Source organism: Pongo pygmaeus, chromosome 23 (genome assembly GCF_028885625.2).
Source record: "Pongo pygmaeus isolate AG05252 chromosome 23, NHGRI_mPonPyg2-v2.0_pri, whole genome shotgun sequence".
Lineage (NCBI taxonomy): Eukaryota > Metazoa > Chordata > Mammalia > Primates > Hominidae > Pongo > Pongo pygmaeus.
The window spans coordinates 48,697,577-48,713,356 of NC_085931.1; the positions used below are offsets into that span (position 1 = coordinate 48,697,577).

At 54.1% G+C, this 15,780-nt stretch overlaps 1 protein-coding gene across 1 annotated transcript in view; it reads left to right on the forward strand.

The window, feature by feature from the left end:
* The window catches only part of TRIOBP (TRIO and F-actin binding protein), a 76,974-nt gene that overhangs the window by 7,897 nt on the left and 53,297 nt on the right, over positions 1–15,780 (forward strand). Inside the window, exons 4-6 of the mRNA XM_054469698.2 lie at positions 6,071–6,210; positions 8,825–9,026; positions 11,380–11,548. Coding sequence (XP_054325673.2) covers positions 6,071–6,210; positions 8,825–9,026; positions 11,380–11,548 — 511 coding nt within the window. The remainder of the gene's footprint in view (positions 1–6,070; positions 6,211–8,824; positions 9,027–11,379; positions 11,549–15,780) is intronic.

Genomic DNA, 15,780 nt, shown 5'->3' on the forward strand with positions numbered 1-15,780 from the left:
ACTGGAGCCCAGGAGTTCAAGGTTGCAGTGAGCCATGAGCATGCCAGTGCACTCCAGCCTGGGCAACAGAATGAGACCTTGTCTCAAAAACAAAACAAACAAACAGGTCGGGTGCAGTGGTTCATGCCTGTAATCTCCACACTTTAGGAGGCTGAGACGGGTGGATCACCTGAGGTCAGGAGTTCAAGACCACCCTGGCCAACATGGTGAAACCCCATCTCTATTAAAAATACACAAATTAGCCACGTGTGGTGGCGGGTGCCTATAATCCCAGGTACTTAGGAGGCTGAGGCAGGAGAATCTCTTGAACCCAGGAGGCGGAGGTTGCAGTGAGCCAAGATTGCACCACTGTACTCTAGCCTGGGCAACAGAGCGAGAATCCTCTCAAAACAAAACAAACAAACAAAGACTATGCAAAGGCCCTGAGGCAGAAAGGAGGCTGCACATTGGGCTGGAGAGGACAGCAAGAGGGGGGCACAGAGGAGCTATAGGACAAGGATGGAGAATGTGAGGAGGCCTGGTCTCACTGGCCTTGTGCGGCTTTGTGGACAAAGATTCTGAGGTTTTTTTCTATTTTGTTTTTGTTTTTTTTTTTGAGATGGAGTCTCGCTCTGTCACCCAGGCTGGAGTGCAGAGGCGTGATCTCCGCTCACTGCAACCTCCGCCTCCCAGGTTCAAGCGATTCTCCTGCCTCAGCCTCCCAAGTAGCTGAGACTACAGGCATGCGCTACCACGCCCAGTTAATTTTTGTATTTTTAGTAGAGATGGGGTTTCACCATGCCGCTCAGGCTGGTCTTGAACTCCTGGCCTCAAGCAATCTGCCCTCCTTGGCCTCCCAAAGTGCTGAGATTACAGGTGTGAGCCACCTCGCCCGGCCAAGCCACAGAAGATTTCAAATAAGGGAGTGACATGCTTTGATTTGCATTTTTCACAGTCACTCTGATTGCTGCGCAGAGAGAACGGAGGGCAGGGTGGTGAGAGTGAATCAGGTGACCCGCCAGGAAAAGGTGCACGTACTCATCGGTGCCAGAGATGATTGGGGCTTTGAGATGGAGGCAAATGGACACATTTCCGAACTAATTGAGCAGGCACATCTACAGGATTTGGGGGTGAGGGAGGGGAGAAACCCATGGCTGACTCCTATAATTTCTCCAGGCAGGGTACTTGGGTTGGGAGGTCTGTTTGGAGTTGTCTGGGGCATGGTGTGGGGTGTCAGCAGGACACAGTGGAGATGAGGGGGTGGTTAGTGAATTGGGGGAGCTGGAGCTCAGAGCCAGACCATCACGGGAGATGGAGGCCTGCGAGTCTTCAGGATCTGTCACTGACCAAAGTCTTGCTCACGGATGAGCCTGTCGTCTGCGGAGGAAAGTGTGGAATGAGATGAGAACAAGCCTGGGTGGAGGCCAGGGAATCAGCAGAGACAGCCAATAAGGCCAGAGGCTAGGAGGCAAACCCCACAGTGTGCTCCTCCTCCCCAGGAGCCAAGACCAGAGATGGTTTCAAGAGAGGGGGCCAGGCACAATGGCTCCCGCCTGTGATCACAGCACTTTAGGAGGCTGAGGCTGAAGGATGGCTTGAAACCAGGAGTTCAAGACCAGCCTAGGTAACAAAGTGAGATCCCATCTCTACAAAACAAAAAATGAACTGGGTGTAGTGGTGCATGCCTGCAGTCCCAGCTACTTGGGAGGCTGAGGCAGGAGGATCGTTTGAGCCCAGGAGATCGAGGCTGCAGTGCACTGTGATCATGCCACTGCCAGAGCAAGACTCTATCTGGAAAAAAAAAAAAAAAAAAAAAAGATCAGAGAGGGACACGACATCAAATACTCCACTTTCTTGAGCTTCCAGTTGCTCTGATGATGATCAAGGCTGTGAAACTCTCCTTTGGCAAATGCATGAGGGGTGACTGTTGTGTCTCCGAGTCAGGCCCTGGGACCCACCTCTGGGCAGGAAGCAGCTCCCTGTGTACCAGATGTGATAGTAAAAAACTGACATTGGGCTGGGCGTGGTGGCTCATGCCTGTAATCCCAGCACTTTGGGAGGCCGAGGCGGGTGGATCACCTGAGGTCAGGAGTTTGAGACTAGCCTGACTAGCATGGTGAAATCCTGACTGTACTAAAAATACAAAAATACAAAAATTAACAGGTGGCGGATGCCTGTAATCCCAGCTACTCAGGAGGCTGAGGCAGGAGAATTGCTTGAATCCAGGAGGCAGAGGTTGCAGTGAGCCGAGATCTGGCCACTGCACTCCAGCCTGGGCAACAAGAGCGAAAAACTCCATCTCAAAAAACAAAAACAAAAACAAAAAAAACAACAAAAAAAACCTCCTGGGCCCCAGAAGATGGCAACTGCCTCTTCCAGCCTCTTCCACTTGCCTGCCCGTGCACTCCTCTGCCACTTTGGACCTATTCCATGGTGCCACGTGGTCAGGCATTGAAGGAATGGGTGGGTTTTTTTTCCCGTCACCCTCAGATGCTGCTGCTGGGGTTGGGGCGGGTCTCCCCTGGCTGACTGTGTCTGCCTCACCCACTCTCTCCCCATCTCTCTGTCACCACAGGTCTCCAGGGACCAAATTTAGCCCATTTTTCCTCCAAGGATTCTGGACCCTTGGCCATGTTTGCCTCTAGCTTTAGGTCAAGAGATTTCCAACATGGAGTCAAAAAATCTGTATGTTTAAAAAAAAAATTGGCTGGGCGTGGTGGCTCACGCCTGTAATCTCAGCATTTTGGGAGGCTGAGGCAGGTGGATCACCTGAGGTCAGGAGTTCGAGACCACCCTGGCCAACATGGTGAAACCCCATCTCTACTAAAAATACAAAAATTAGCTGGGTGTGGTGGCGGGCCCCTGTAATCCCAGCTACTCAGGAGGCTGAGGCAAGAGAATCTCTTGAACTCAGGAGGCGGAGCTTGCAGTGAGCTGAGATCGTGCCATTGCACTCCAGCCTAGGTGACAGAGTAAGACTCTGTCTCAAAAAAAAAAAAAAGACAGGGCGCGGTGGCTCACACCTGTAATCCCAGCACTTTGGGAGGCTGAGGCGGGCGGATCACGAGGTCAGGAGATCGAGACCATCTGGCTAACACGGTGAAACCCTGTCTCTACTAAAAATACAAAAAATTAGCCAGGCGTGGTGGCAGGCGTCTGTAGTTCCAGCTACTCGGGAGGCTGAGGCAGGAGAATGGCGTGAACCCGGGAGGCGGAGCTTGCAGTGAGCCGAGATCATGCCACTGCACTCTAGCCTGGGCGACAGAGTGAGACTCTGTCTCACCCACACAAAAAAAATTGAGGCCAGGCACGGTGGCTCGTGCCTGTAATCCCAGTGCTTTGAGAGACTGAGGCAGGATGACCAACTTGAGCTCAGGAGTTTGAGACCAGCCTGGGCAACACGGTGAAACCCCATCTCTACTAAACATACAAAAATTAGCTGGGCATGGTGGAGGGCACCTGTAGTCCCAGCTACTCAGGAGGCTGAGGCAGAATGGCATGAACCCTGGAGGCAGAGCTTGCAGTGAGCTGAGATGGCGCCACTGCACCCCAGCCTGGGCGACAGAGCGAGAATCTGTCTCAAAAATAAATAAATAAATAAATAAATTATATATATATAAAAATTACCCAGGCATGGTTGTGTGCACCTATAGTCCCAGCTACTCAGGAGGCTGAGGCATGAGAATCGCTTGAACCTGGGAGGTGGAGGTTGCAGTGAGCCAAGATCGCACCACTGCACTCCAGCCTGGGCAACAAAGTAAGACTCTGTCTCAAAAAAAAAAAAAAAAAAAAAATTGGCTCGGTACAGTGGCTCACATCCATAATCCCAGCACTTTGGGCATCCAAGGTGGGAGGACTGATTGAGCCCAGGAGTTTGTGACTAGCCTGGGCAACATGGCAAAACCTTGCCTATTTAATAAAATTTTTTTAGGGGCTGGGCACAGTGGCTCATGCCTATAATCCCAGCACTTTGGCCAAGGCAGGCAGATCACCTGCCATCAGGAGTTCGAGACCAGCCTGGCCAACATGGCAAACCCCTGTCTCTACTAAAAATAGAAAAATTAGCCGGGCGTGGTGTCGGGCACCTGTAATCACAGCTACTGGGGTGGCTGAGGCAGAAGAATTGCTTGAACCCAGGAGGTGAAGGTTGCAGTGAGCCAAGACTGCGCCATTGCACTCTAACCTGGGCTACAAGAGCGAGACTCTGTCTCAAAAAAAAAAAAAAAAAGCCCTTTACAAATATTAACTCATTTAATTCTCAGAACACCCTAGGAGGTGGGTCCCGCTATCCTGCCGGTTTTGTAGATGAGATAACTGAGGCACAGAGAGGATAAGTCACGTGGCCCAGGTCTTGGTCGCTTCTCAGCCTCCATTTCCAAGAGGAGAAAACAATGCTCCGAAAGAGGAAGTCATCAGCCTGAGGTCACCAGCCGGGAAGTGGAGGAGCCGGGATGGGGCCCGAGGTCCATCTGAGGCCAGAGCCAGTGCTGACCCGCCAGACAGGAAATCAGAGCTGGGGACTGACCGTGGGGCCCAATCAAGTGGGTGGTGTGGGGTGGTGACGGGGGCTGGAGTGAAAGCCAGGATGAGGTGTCACATCAGGCTAGGGCTCCTGCTGGGCCTGGCGGGGCAGAGACCCCTGGCTGATGCCTGGCAAGTCTCTCATTTCTGCTGTGCCGTCCCCTGGGTGGCCAAGGCACCAGGCCGGGCTGTGGATCTGACACCTCCTGCTGCCGAGCTCTGATCAGAATCTGGCTGCAGGGCAGGGGGCGAAACTGAATCCCACCGGGCCTCCCTGGCCTGGATGTCATGGCAGACATCCCAACCCAACTTCTTGGCACTGCCTGACCCCAGCAGTGGCCTTCTTGGAACCTGGAGAGCCTGTGCCCACCCTGTGGTGCCAACCAGGCTGCTGCCTTGGCCCTGGGCTGTGGGCTCCAGGGTCCCCAGGGATCCCAGGCCCAGGCTCCTGCCCCTCCCGGCTCTCAGGTGAGCTGCTGGGATCGGGTTCCTGCGGTTTCATGTCCTTCATTGTTCTTGGCTGGGGCCTGGCTTATGAAACAGTAATGAGGGGCCCCTACTCCCGAAGCCGGCCCCTCTAAGGTTTCCACTGCCTCGGCTGCTGCTGCCACCACAGCCCGGAGTCGGGGCCTGGGAGGGCAGCAGCGTGGGGGCCTGAGCCGGAGCCCCCCGGGGGACGAGGGTGCTGACAGCCGACAGCCGCCACCACCGCCAGAGCCCGCAGCCCAGGTAATCTGAGAGGAGGCGGGGCGCAGGGTGCCATGGCCGCTGTCTCCCACCACCAGGGGAGGGAACTGCCGCCCTCCAGAGGTGGGGAGGAATTGTGGGGGGGCTCTGGAGGTGAGCAGCCGTTCCCCCCTGTTGAGCCCAGCACCAGACCAGCCTTCACAGGTGTGGCCTTGCCAAGGGCGGAGGGAGAGAGGAGTGGGCAGCTGGCTCTAGCCCGCGCCCTTTTCCTGGGGCCTTGACCCTCCAGCCCTGGAGCCCCTGCCTCTCCTTTAGTGGGGCAAATCTCTTCTGTCCTCCCAGACCTTGTTTTCCCATCTCCTCTACCATCAAACTGCCCCTTCCTCCCTCAGACCTCTCCCTTCTCTCAGCCAGCCTAATCCTTCCTCCTCGCCCTTGTCTTTTGGCCGCAAAAGACCCTGGTGGATCCTTCTATCCACCTCGTTCTGGGGCGCACACACATACATGCATGTATACATGAACCTGCACTGATGCAAACATACAGATCGGTGTACCCGCGGGACCTGTGTAGACACGCATGCGCAAAAGCTCGCTCCACCTATGTGCACACATTTGCCCCCAATACCAGGCCTTTATCCACACACATACCTGCTCCAAGGCCCATATGTGTACACGCACGTGTGCAGGCACACACCAGGTACCTCAGCCAGCCCTCGGCTTGAGTCCCAAGGGGCGCTTCCAGCCTGATGGGCAGCTCCTTGAGAAGTGCAAGATCCCCGGAGTAGATGCCTGGAGACTCCCACGCCACCGGGAGGGGCTGTGCAGGGGGAGGGGAGCCCCCACGTGGGTGCTGAGCTGTCTCCTCTCTCCAACCCTGGCCCAGGAGCTCAGGAGCCCTTCAGGTGCTGAGGTGCCCTACTGCGACCTGCCTCGATGCCCGCCTGCCCCTGAGGACCCACTCAGCGCCTCAACCTCCGGCTGCCAGTCTGTGGCGGACCCGGGCCTCAGGCCAGAGCCCAAGAGGTGGGTAGAGTCCCAGGGCCCGCGAAGGGCTTCATGGGGTGGAATGCCCTTGCCCTTCCCATTTGCACTCCTTCCCCAAGGCAGCGCCTGTCTCTAATGGCTGCTGGCATGGGTCATGTGGTCAGTCCTCCAAACCTAGGCACAGGTGGGTGGTGGGCATGCTCCTTGGGCCCACAGGAAGAACTCAGATCACACCACCCTGTTTGCACTTGGGTGGCTGAGCCTCCCCTCCCCAATCCTGGCTGTCTCTCCCAGGGGCCCTGCCCACCCCATAACCTCCTAAGACCGAGCTCAACTTTGCCCCAGGGGTGTGGCTGCTGTGCACCCACCTTGCTGTGGGCATGGCCACAGCCTACTCACATTTCCTCGTTCCCTTTGCACAGCTTTAAAAGATTAAATAGTCCCTGCACCCAGGGGCACCTGCTGTCACCCACCTACCTGGGTGTGCACTGCTCCAGGCTCTGGGGTTCCTTCCACCCTCAGGCCTGAGTGGCAGTCCCCCTTTAAGGTCATGGTACCTTGGGAGGCCATGGTCTGAGAGTCTAGAAACCTGGGTCCCAGCTTCAGATCCATCCCTGATGGGTATTGAGCAAGTTACTCTGTCTTTCTGTGTCTCAGTTTCCCTGTCTGTAAAATAAGAGGGATTGAATCAAATCAGCATTGTGCTCGGATCATTCATGTGCTCCTCACAGGTAGGCATATTAAAACAAACAAACAAACAAAGAAACAAAAAAACAGGCTGGGTGCAGTGGCTCATGCCTGTAATCCCAGCACTTTGGGAGGCCAAGGTGGGCGGATCACTTGAGGTCAGGATGTCGAGACCAGCCTGACCAACATGGCGAAACTCTGTCTCTACTAAATATACAAAAATTAGCCAGGCATGGTGGCAGGTGCCTATAATCCCAGCTGCTCAGGAGGCTGAGGCAGGAGAACCACTTGAACCCGGGAGGCAGAGGTTGCAGTGAGTTGAGATCGTGTCATTACACTCCAGCCTGGGTGACACAGCGAGACTCCGTCTCAAAAAACGAAAAACGAAAAACAAACAAAAAAAAAACACACAAAAAAACGAAAAAAAACAAAGACAGCTTTGTTATCAAGTATGTTTCAGAAAGTCTGGGATAAATGAAGTTGAATAGCTTTCCTGCAGGACTTGTCAGAGCTTTTAGCTTGCCTGTGTGCATCGTGGCTTTTGGGTAAGGGAAGTAGGGAAGTATGTCATTTGACTACAGAGCTCTTTTTTATGGCCATCACTTATTATCATCGTGTAGGCCAGTCTGTGGGTCACTCTTTGGGGATACTGCCAGCACTAAGCCTTCTTGAGCCTGTGACTTCTTTTAAAGCAGAGCCTTCTCTGCAGCTCCCTCCCTCAGCATCTGGGCTGGTGAACCTGTCAATGCCTGTGGAGCCGTGCTGCCTCTCACATCCTCATTAGCCAAGCATGAGTCTGTCTTCTTAGACTTACTGAACTTGGGGTCAGTAGACTAAGACTAAGACTCAAAGTTGGGGCTGGGGCAATAGTTTTGGTTCATAACACAGCTCTGCCCTTTCCTATCTCGGTGACCTTGGCCAGTCTCTGGACCTCTCTGAGCCTCAGTGTCTTCCTCTGTGAAATGGGAATTATTATTATTATTATTATTTTGAGATGGAATCTTGCTCTATCACCCAGGCTGGAGTGCAATGGCACGATGTTGGCTCACTGCAACCTCAGCCTCCCGAGTAGCTGGGATTCCAGGCATACGCCACCACACCTGACTAAGTTTTGTATTTTTATTTATTTATTTTTGAGATAGAGTCTCGCACTGTCACCCAGGCCAGAGTGCAATGGCACGATCTTGGCTCACTGCAACCTCCGCCTCCTGGCTTCAAGCGATTATCTTGCCTCAGCCTCCTGAGTAGCTGGGATTACAGGCGTGTGCCACCACCATGCCCATCTAATTTTTGTATTTTTAGTAGAGACGGGGTTTCACCATGTTGGACAGGCTAGTCTCGGACTACTGACCTCAGGTGATCCGCCTGCCTTGACCTCCCAAAGTGCTAGGATTTCAGGTGTGAGCCACTGCGCCCGGCCTAAAATGGGAATTATTATACTTACTTTAAAGGGTGCTGTTGCTGGGCGCGGTGGCTCACGCCTGTAATCCCAGCACTTTGGGAGTCCAAGGCGGGCGGATCACGAGGTCAGGAAATTGAGACCATCCTGGCTAACATGGTGAAACCCCATCTCTACTAAAAAATACAAAAAATTAGCCGGGCGTGGTGGCGGGCGCCTGTAGTCCCACCTACTGGGGAGGCTGAGGCAGGAGAATGGCGTGAACCCGGGAGGCAGAGATTGCAGTGAGCCAAGATGGCGCCACTGCACTCCAGCCTGGGTGACAGAGCAAGACACTGTCTCAAAATAAATAAATAATAAGATTACAAAAAAAAAGGGATGCTGTTTTAGCTCAATGAGGCAACCCATATAAAAACCCTGACACAGAGGCAGCCCTCACCATTGGCTCCCTTTCCCACACCAGCATGTGGGCCCCAGGCTCCCTGTGTGAGTGAGTACGTATGCCTGGGTGGGGTGGGGGATACTCCTAACCACCCCCTTACTTTTTGGGTCTGTCTCCTCTCCCAGGGGCCCATCCCCCTCAGCAGGGCTCCCGGAAGAGGGTCCCACAGCTGCCCCCAGAAGCAGGAGCCGGGAGCTTGAGGCAGTGCCCTATCTGGAGGGCCTGACCACTTCCCTGTGTGGCAGCTGCAACAAGAACCCTGGCTCTGACCCCACCTCCAGCCCTGACTCCGCCACCCCTGATGATACCAGCAACTCGTCCTCTGTGGTGAGCCAGGAGTGGGAGATGGGGGGACAAGAGTGGCTCACACCTCCATCTGCAGCCCTGGGTCCTGCCTAAACCTCCAGGCCAGGGCTGAGCCTCACACCAGGGAATCCAGCGAGGTCCTCTGGACCATTAGCTGGCAGCTCGGGCCACCCTGGCGAACCCCTGGAGGGCGGGGATTTCTGCACAGGCTGGCCCAGGGCGGCCAGGGTCTGGCTGTGAAAAGACGAGGAAAGGAGTTTCAGCCGACAGGAGCTCTGGGTGAATCACCAGCAGGCTCGGGCTGCCACACACTCTCAGATCCCAGAGGGCTGGGGTGTTGGGTGTGGTGTCTAGAGCAAGAGTGGCACAGAGCCCCAGGGCCCTGCCCTCGCCACACAGTGCTGAGCCCCACGGCCAGCCCTGGAATAGATTTCCAAGAGACAGAGGAAAGGGAGCAGGCTGCGGGGGTCATTTAACCACGAAAAGAGAAGAGCCAGCAGTCTTTCCTTCAGCATTTGCATTTTGAGGGGCTGCCGCAGAGCAGGAGAGACAGGCTTGTGCCAGGAAACCCCCCAAAAGGAAAATGACGGGGGGGGGTGGTGATAAGACTCAGAATAAAACAACCCAGCCTCGCACGCTTCGTGGCCAGCTCCATGCTAAGGGCTTGGCGGGTGTGGGCTCAGGGGAGACTCACCACACCCTCGGAGGTGGAGATTTCAATCGCCCCATATGGGGCTGAGGCTCAGAGAGGGGAGCAACTTAGTGGAGGCCACACATCTGGGAAGTAGTGGGGCTAGGATTTGAACCCACTTCTCTCTGGCCCCTGGGGGTATCTCACACAGTCCCAGATGCGGCACTCTGGGACTCTGGGCAAAGCTCTTGGCTTCAATGGACGTACATGCCTCCTAGGTCCATTGAAGATGAGCGACTTAGCACTTAGCACCTGCTAGAGCCCAGCACAGTGCCAGGCAAACAGCACGTGCTTTTAATTTAATTGATTGATTGAAGACTGGGTGCGGTGGGTCACGCCTGTAATCCCAGCACTTTGGGAGGCCAAGGTGGGTGGATCACCTGAAGTCAGGAGTTTGAGACCAGCCTGGCCAACATGGTGAAACTCGTCTCTACTAAAAATACAAAAATTAGCAGGGTGTGGTGGTGGACACCTGTAATCCCAGCTACTTGGGAGGCTGAGACAGGAGAATCGCTTGAACCCGGGAGGTTGCGGTAAGCTTAGATTGCACCATTGCACTCCAGCCTGGGCAACAAGAGCAAAACTCCGTCTTAAATAGAAAAAAAAAAAAACTTGATTGATTGAGACAGGGTCTTGCTCCGTCGCCCAGACTGGAGTGCAATGACGTGAACATGGCTCACTACAGCCCTGACTTCCTGGGCTCAAGTGATCCCCCCACCTCAGCCTCCTGAGTAGCTGGGACTATAGGCATGCACAACCATGCCTAGTTATTATTATTATTTTTTTTAAATTTTGTAGAGACAGGGTCTTACTGTGTTGCCCAGGCTGGAAGTGCTTTTTACTGAGTCCATGGAGCGCAGTCTATACCACAGAAGGTGTGGCACCACTCACTGTCACCTCTCAGGGACAGAACTTGACAGTTTAGGAAGTGCTTTTCATTTTTTATTTAATTTTATTTATTTTTGAGATGGAGTCTTGCTCTGTCACCTGGGCTGGAGTGCAGTGCCACGATCTCAGCTCACTGCAACTTGTCTCCCAGGTTCAAGCGATTCGCCTGCCTCAGCCTCTCAAGTATCTGGGATTACAGGCGCCCACCGCCATGCCTGGCTAGTTTTTGTATTTTTAATAGAGATGGGATTTCACCATGTTGGCCAGGCTGGTTTCGAACTCCTGACCTCAGGTGATCCACCTGCCTCGGCCTCCCAAAGTGTTAGGATTACAGGCGTGAGCCACCGCGCCCGGCAGGGAAGTGCTTTGTTTTTGTTTTTGTTTTTGTTTTTTGAGATGGAGTCTCGCTCTGTCACCCAGGCTGGAGTGCAGTGGCATGATCTCCACTCACTGCAAGCTCCACCTCCCAGGTTCACACCATTCTCCTGCCTCAGCTTCCCAAGTAGCTGGGACTACAGGTGCCCGCCACCACGCCCAGTTAATTTTTTGTATTTTTTAGTAGAGATGGGATTTCACCGTGTTTGCCAGGATGGTCTCCATCTCCTGACCTCATGATCCACCCGCCTCGGCCTCCCAAAGTGCTGGGATTGCAGGCGTGAGCCACTGCGCCCGGCCAGGGAAGTGCTTTTTAATGTTAATTCCCTTCCCTTCCTTCTCCCCCTCTCATTTGGGGAGTATATGTCCTGCAGCCTTTCTTCTCCCACAAACATACTTTGTCCTCCCCTTCTCTGACAGGACTGGGACACTGTTGAGAGGCAGGAGGAGGCCCCCAGCTGGGACGAGCTCGCAGTGATGATCCTGAGGAGGCCTCGGGAGAGGCCGAGAGCTGACAGCTCCCAAAGGGCTCCGTCTCTCCTCACCAGGTCCCCTGTGGGAGGAGATGCTGCAGGCCAGAAAAAGGAGGGTGAGTCCTTCTGCCAGGTTGGTTCCCATGGTGATGGCCTGGGGCCCCCCAGATAGCCATCTCACTGGCCATTTTGGACTCTGGGCACGGCTTACTTTGGTGGCCTGAGTTGTTAATAATAGTAACAGTTCGCATGTCATGATGGAGCAGCCACAATGAGTCATGCTACCCACTTTATTATTATTATTATTATTTGGGATGGAGTCTTGCTCTGTTGCCCAGGCTAGAGTGCAGTGGCGCGATCCCGGCTCACTGCAACCTTTGTCTCCCCAGTTCAAGTGGTTCTCCTGCCCCAGCCTCCCAAGTAGCTGAGATTACAGGCTCCTGCCACCATGCCCAGCTAATTTTTGTATTTTTAGTAGACATGGGGTTTCACCATGTTGGCCCGGCTGATCTCAAACTCCCAAACTTCAGTGATCTGCCCATCTCGCCCTCCTAAAGTGCTGGATTACAGGTGTGATTACAGGCACGCCTGACCTATTATTATTATTTTGAGATAGAGTCTCACACTGTTTCCCAGGCTGGAGGGCAGTGGTACCATCTTGGCTCACTGCAACCTCCACCTCCTGGGTTCAAGCGATTCTCCTGCCTCAGCCTCCCTAGTAGCTGGGATTACAGGCATGCAACACCACGCCTGGCTAATTTTTGTATTTTTAGTAGAGATGGGGTTTCACCATGTTGGCCGGGCTTGTCTCAAATTCCTGGCTGGGGATTACAGGAGTGAGCCACTATGCCTGACCTTAGCCAAGGAGTTTGGACTTTCTTCTCTAAATAGTAGGGAGCCACCGAAGGTTTTTGAGGAGGAAAGTCATGTAATTAAACCTGTGCCTCAGGAAGTTCCCTAGGTCAAAGGTGCAAAGATGAATTGGAGCAGGGAGGGGCTGAAGGATGAGAAACCGTTAAGAGACTGTTGCAGGCACTGCAGCAATAACTGGTTCTGGCATGAATCACTGGCGGATGCAAAATCCCTAGGGTGATAAGTTGTCAGGAAACAGGATAGTCATGGTCTCAAAGTATTGTGTCCGGAATTGGTGGGTTCTTGGTCTCACTGACTTCAAGAATGAAGCCGCGGACCCTCGCGGTGTTACAGTTCTTAAAGGCGGCATGTCTGGAGTTTGTTCCTTCTGAAGTTCGGATGTGTTTGGATGGAGTTTCTTCCTTCTGGTGGGTTCGTGATCTCGCTGTCTCAGGAGTGACGCTGCAGACCTTCGCAGTGAGTGTCACAGCTCTTAAGGCAGTGCCTCTGGAGTTGCTCCTTCCTCCCGGTGGGTTCATGGTCTCGACGGCTTGAGGAGTGAAGCTGCAGACCTTCGCCGTGAGTGTTAGAGCTCACAAAGGCAGTGTGGACCCAAAGAGTGAGCAGCAGCAAGATTTATCGCAAACAGCCAAAGAACAAAGCTTCCACAGTGTGGAAGGGGACCCCAGCGGGTTGCCGCTGCTGGTTCGGGCAGCCTGCTTTTATTCTCTTATCTGGCCCCACCCACATCCTGCTGATTGGTCCATTTTACAGAGAGTGAGTGGTGTATTTTGACAGGGTGCTGATTGGTGCATTTACAATCCCTGAGCTAGACACAAAGGTTCTCCAGGTCCCCACCAGAGTAGCTAGATACAGAGTGTCGGTTGGTGCATTCACAAACCCTGAGCTAGACACAGGGTGCTGATTGGCGTGTTTACAAACCTTGAGCTACAGACAGAGTGCTGATTGGTGTATTTACAATCCCTTAGCTAGACATAAATGTTCTCCAAGTTCCCACTAGACTCAGGAGCCCAGCTGGCTTCACCCAGTGGATCTCGCTCTGCGGCTGCAGGTGGAGCTGCCTGCCAGTCCCGCCCCGTGCGCCCACACTCCTCAGGCCTTGGGTGGTCGATGGGACTGGGTGCCGTGGAGCAGGGGCAGCGCTCGTCGGGGAGGCTCGGGCTGCACAGGAGCCCACGGAGGAGGGGGGAGGCTCAGGCATGGCGGGCTGCAGATCCTGAGCCCTGCCCCGCGGGAAGGCAGCTAAGGCCCGGCGAGAAATCCAGCGCAGCGCCGGTGGGCCCGCCAAGCCCACGCCCACCCGGAACTCCAGCTGGCTCGCAAGCGCCGTGTGCAGCCCTGGTTCCCGCTCGCGCCTCTCCCTCCACACCTCCCCGCAAGCTGAGGGAGCCAGCTCCGGCCTCGGACAGCCCAGGAAGGGGCTCCCACAGTGCAGCGGCGGGCTGAAGGGCTCCTCAAGTGCCGCCAAAGTGGGAGCCCAGGCAGAGGAGGCACCGAGAGCGAGCGAGGGCTGTGAGGCCAGCACGCTGTCACCTCTCAGTATCACCCCTCAGATTCTGCATCGATTACTGAGAGATAAGGCACCCTTAGGCTGGGGAGAGCGGGAAGATACCACCTTCACCAAGTGGCTGCTCAGCATCCCCAGAGTGGGGCAAACCAACATCAGATGCCCCCTGATATGATGCATGGGGTCGGAGGAGGGGATGCTGGGGTGAGCACAGAATCCCTTCCCTTCTAAATCGTCCTGCTGAAAATGCATTGCCTACACCTAACCCCAGTGAAACATCAGACAAACCCGAACTGAAAGACATTCTGCAAAATGACTGGGCTCCTCATAGGACAAAAAGCGGCTAGGGGACTGTCCTTGATTAAAAGGGACTAACAGGACGAGGACGTGAAATGCCATGTGTGAGCCCATTGGGATCTGGGACAGGAGGAGACAGAGCTGTGACAGGCATTACTGGGACAACTGGGGCATTTTTTTTTTTTTTTTTTTTTTTGAGATGGAGTCTTGCTCTGTCCCCCAGGCTGGAGTGCAGTGGTGCGATCTTGGCTCATTGCAACCTCCGCCTCCTGGGTTCAAGCGATTCTCCTGCCTCAGCCTCCTGAGTAGCTGGGATTACAGGTGCCTGCCACCACGCCCAGCTGACTTTTTGTATTTTTAGTAGAGACAGGGTTTCACCATGTTGAGCTTGATGGGATCTGGGACGCGCCTGTAGTCCCAGTTACTCGGGATGCTGAGGCAGGAGGATCGCTTGAACTTGGGAGGCGGAGGTTGCAGTGAGCTGAGATCACCCCACTGCACTCCGGCCTGGGCAACAGAATAAGACTCCATCTTAAATAAATAAATAAATAAATAAATAAATAAATAAATAAGGGCCATGGTTGTGGGGTGAGGAGGGGACAGAGAAGGAGAGAGGTTTAGGAAGCAGACTTCATGGTACTCAGGACAGGAGGATACGCAGTCACAGCTTCTGGCCTGGGTGTCTGCATAAATGGTGTGCCCTTTGCTGACAGCAGGTGGCTGGGGAGCGGATGCGCCCAGCGCTGGCTGTGCTGTGTGGGATTTGCGAGCCCTGAGGAAGAGGTTTTGAGGCTTCAGATGATCAGGGAAGCAGGGGATGGAGATGTGGCATCTTCAACTGAGGGGCAATGTTCACTCAGGCACTCAGCAGACGTTTACTTACTGCCCACAAGTCAATCATGGCTGAATAGATGAGGCAGCAATGAGAACAGCAGCAGCATTACAGCAGTGACCCTCTTTTCTGATGTTCCAGGCCTCGTGCTAAATAAATGTCTTGCACAGAATCACTTTGGGCTCCCCGACCGACCCCTCACTCCTGGTCTACCTCCTTCCTCACTGGACACTCCACCTCGCTCTCCTTTGCTGAGGCCGCCTCCTCTGCTTCACTTTTAAATATCGGATGCCCCAGATCCCAGTCCTGGGCCCCTTCTGTCCTCTCCCTGCACACTTAGCTGCTTGGCTTTCAGTACTGTCTGGGAAAAACCATGACTCTGGAGTCCACAGCTTGGGCCTTGATTTCTCCCCTGAACCTGCCAATTTATACAACCCAGCCATCCACTGCGTTTATCACACCTCAGGCCCCACACTGCACTCGTTGTTTCACTCATTTCTTTTTTTTTTTTCCTTTTTTTTTTTTTTTTGAGACGGACTTTCACTCTTGTTGCCCAGGCTGGAGTACAATGGCACAGTATTGACTCACTGCAACCTCCGCCTCCCAGGTTCAAGCCATTCTCCTGCCTCAGGCTCCCAAGTAGCTGGGATTACAGGCATGCGCCACCACGCCTGGCTAATTTTGTATTTTTAGTAGAGACGGGGTTTCTCCATGTTGGTCAGGCGGGTCTCGAACTCCTGATCTCAGGTGATCCGCCTGCCTCGGCCTCCCAAAGTGCTAGGATTATAGGCGTGAGCAACCGCGCCCGTCCCACTGCTACAATAACACTAACTAAGCTA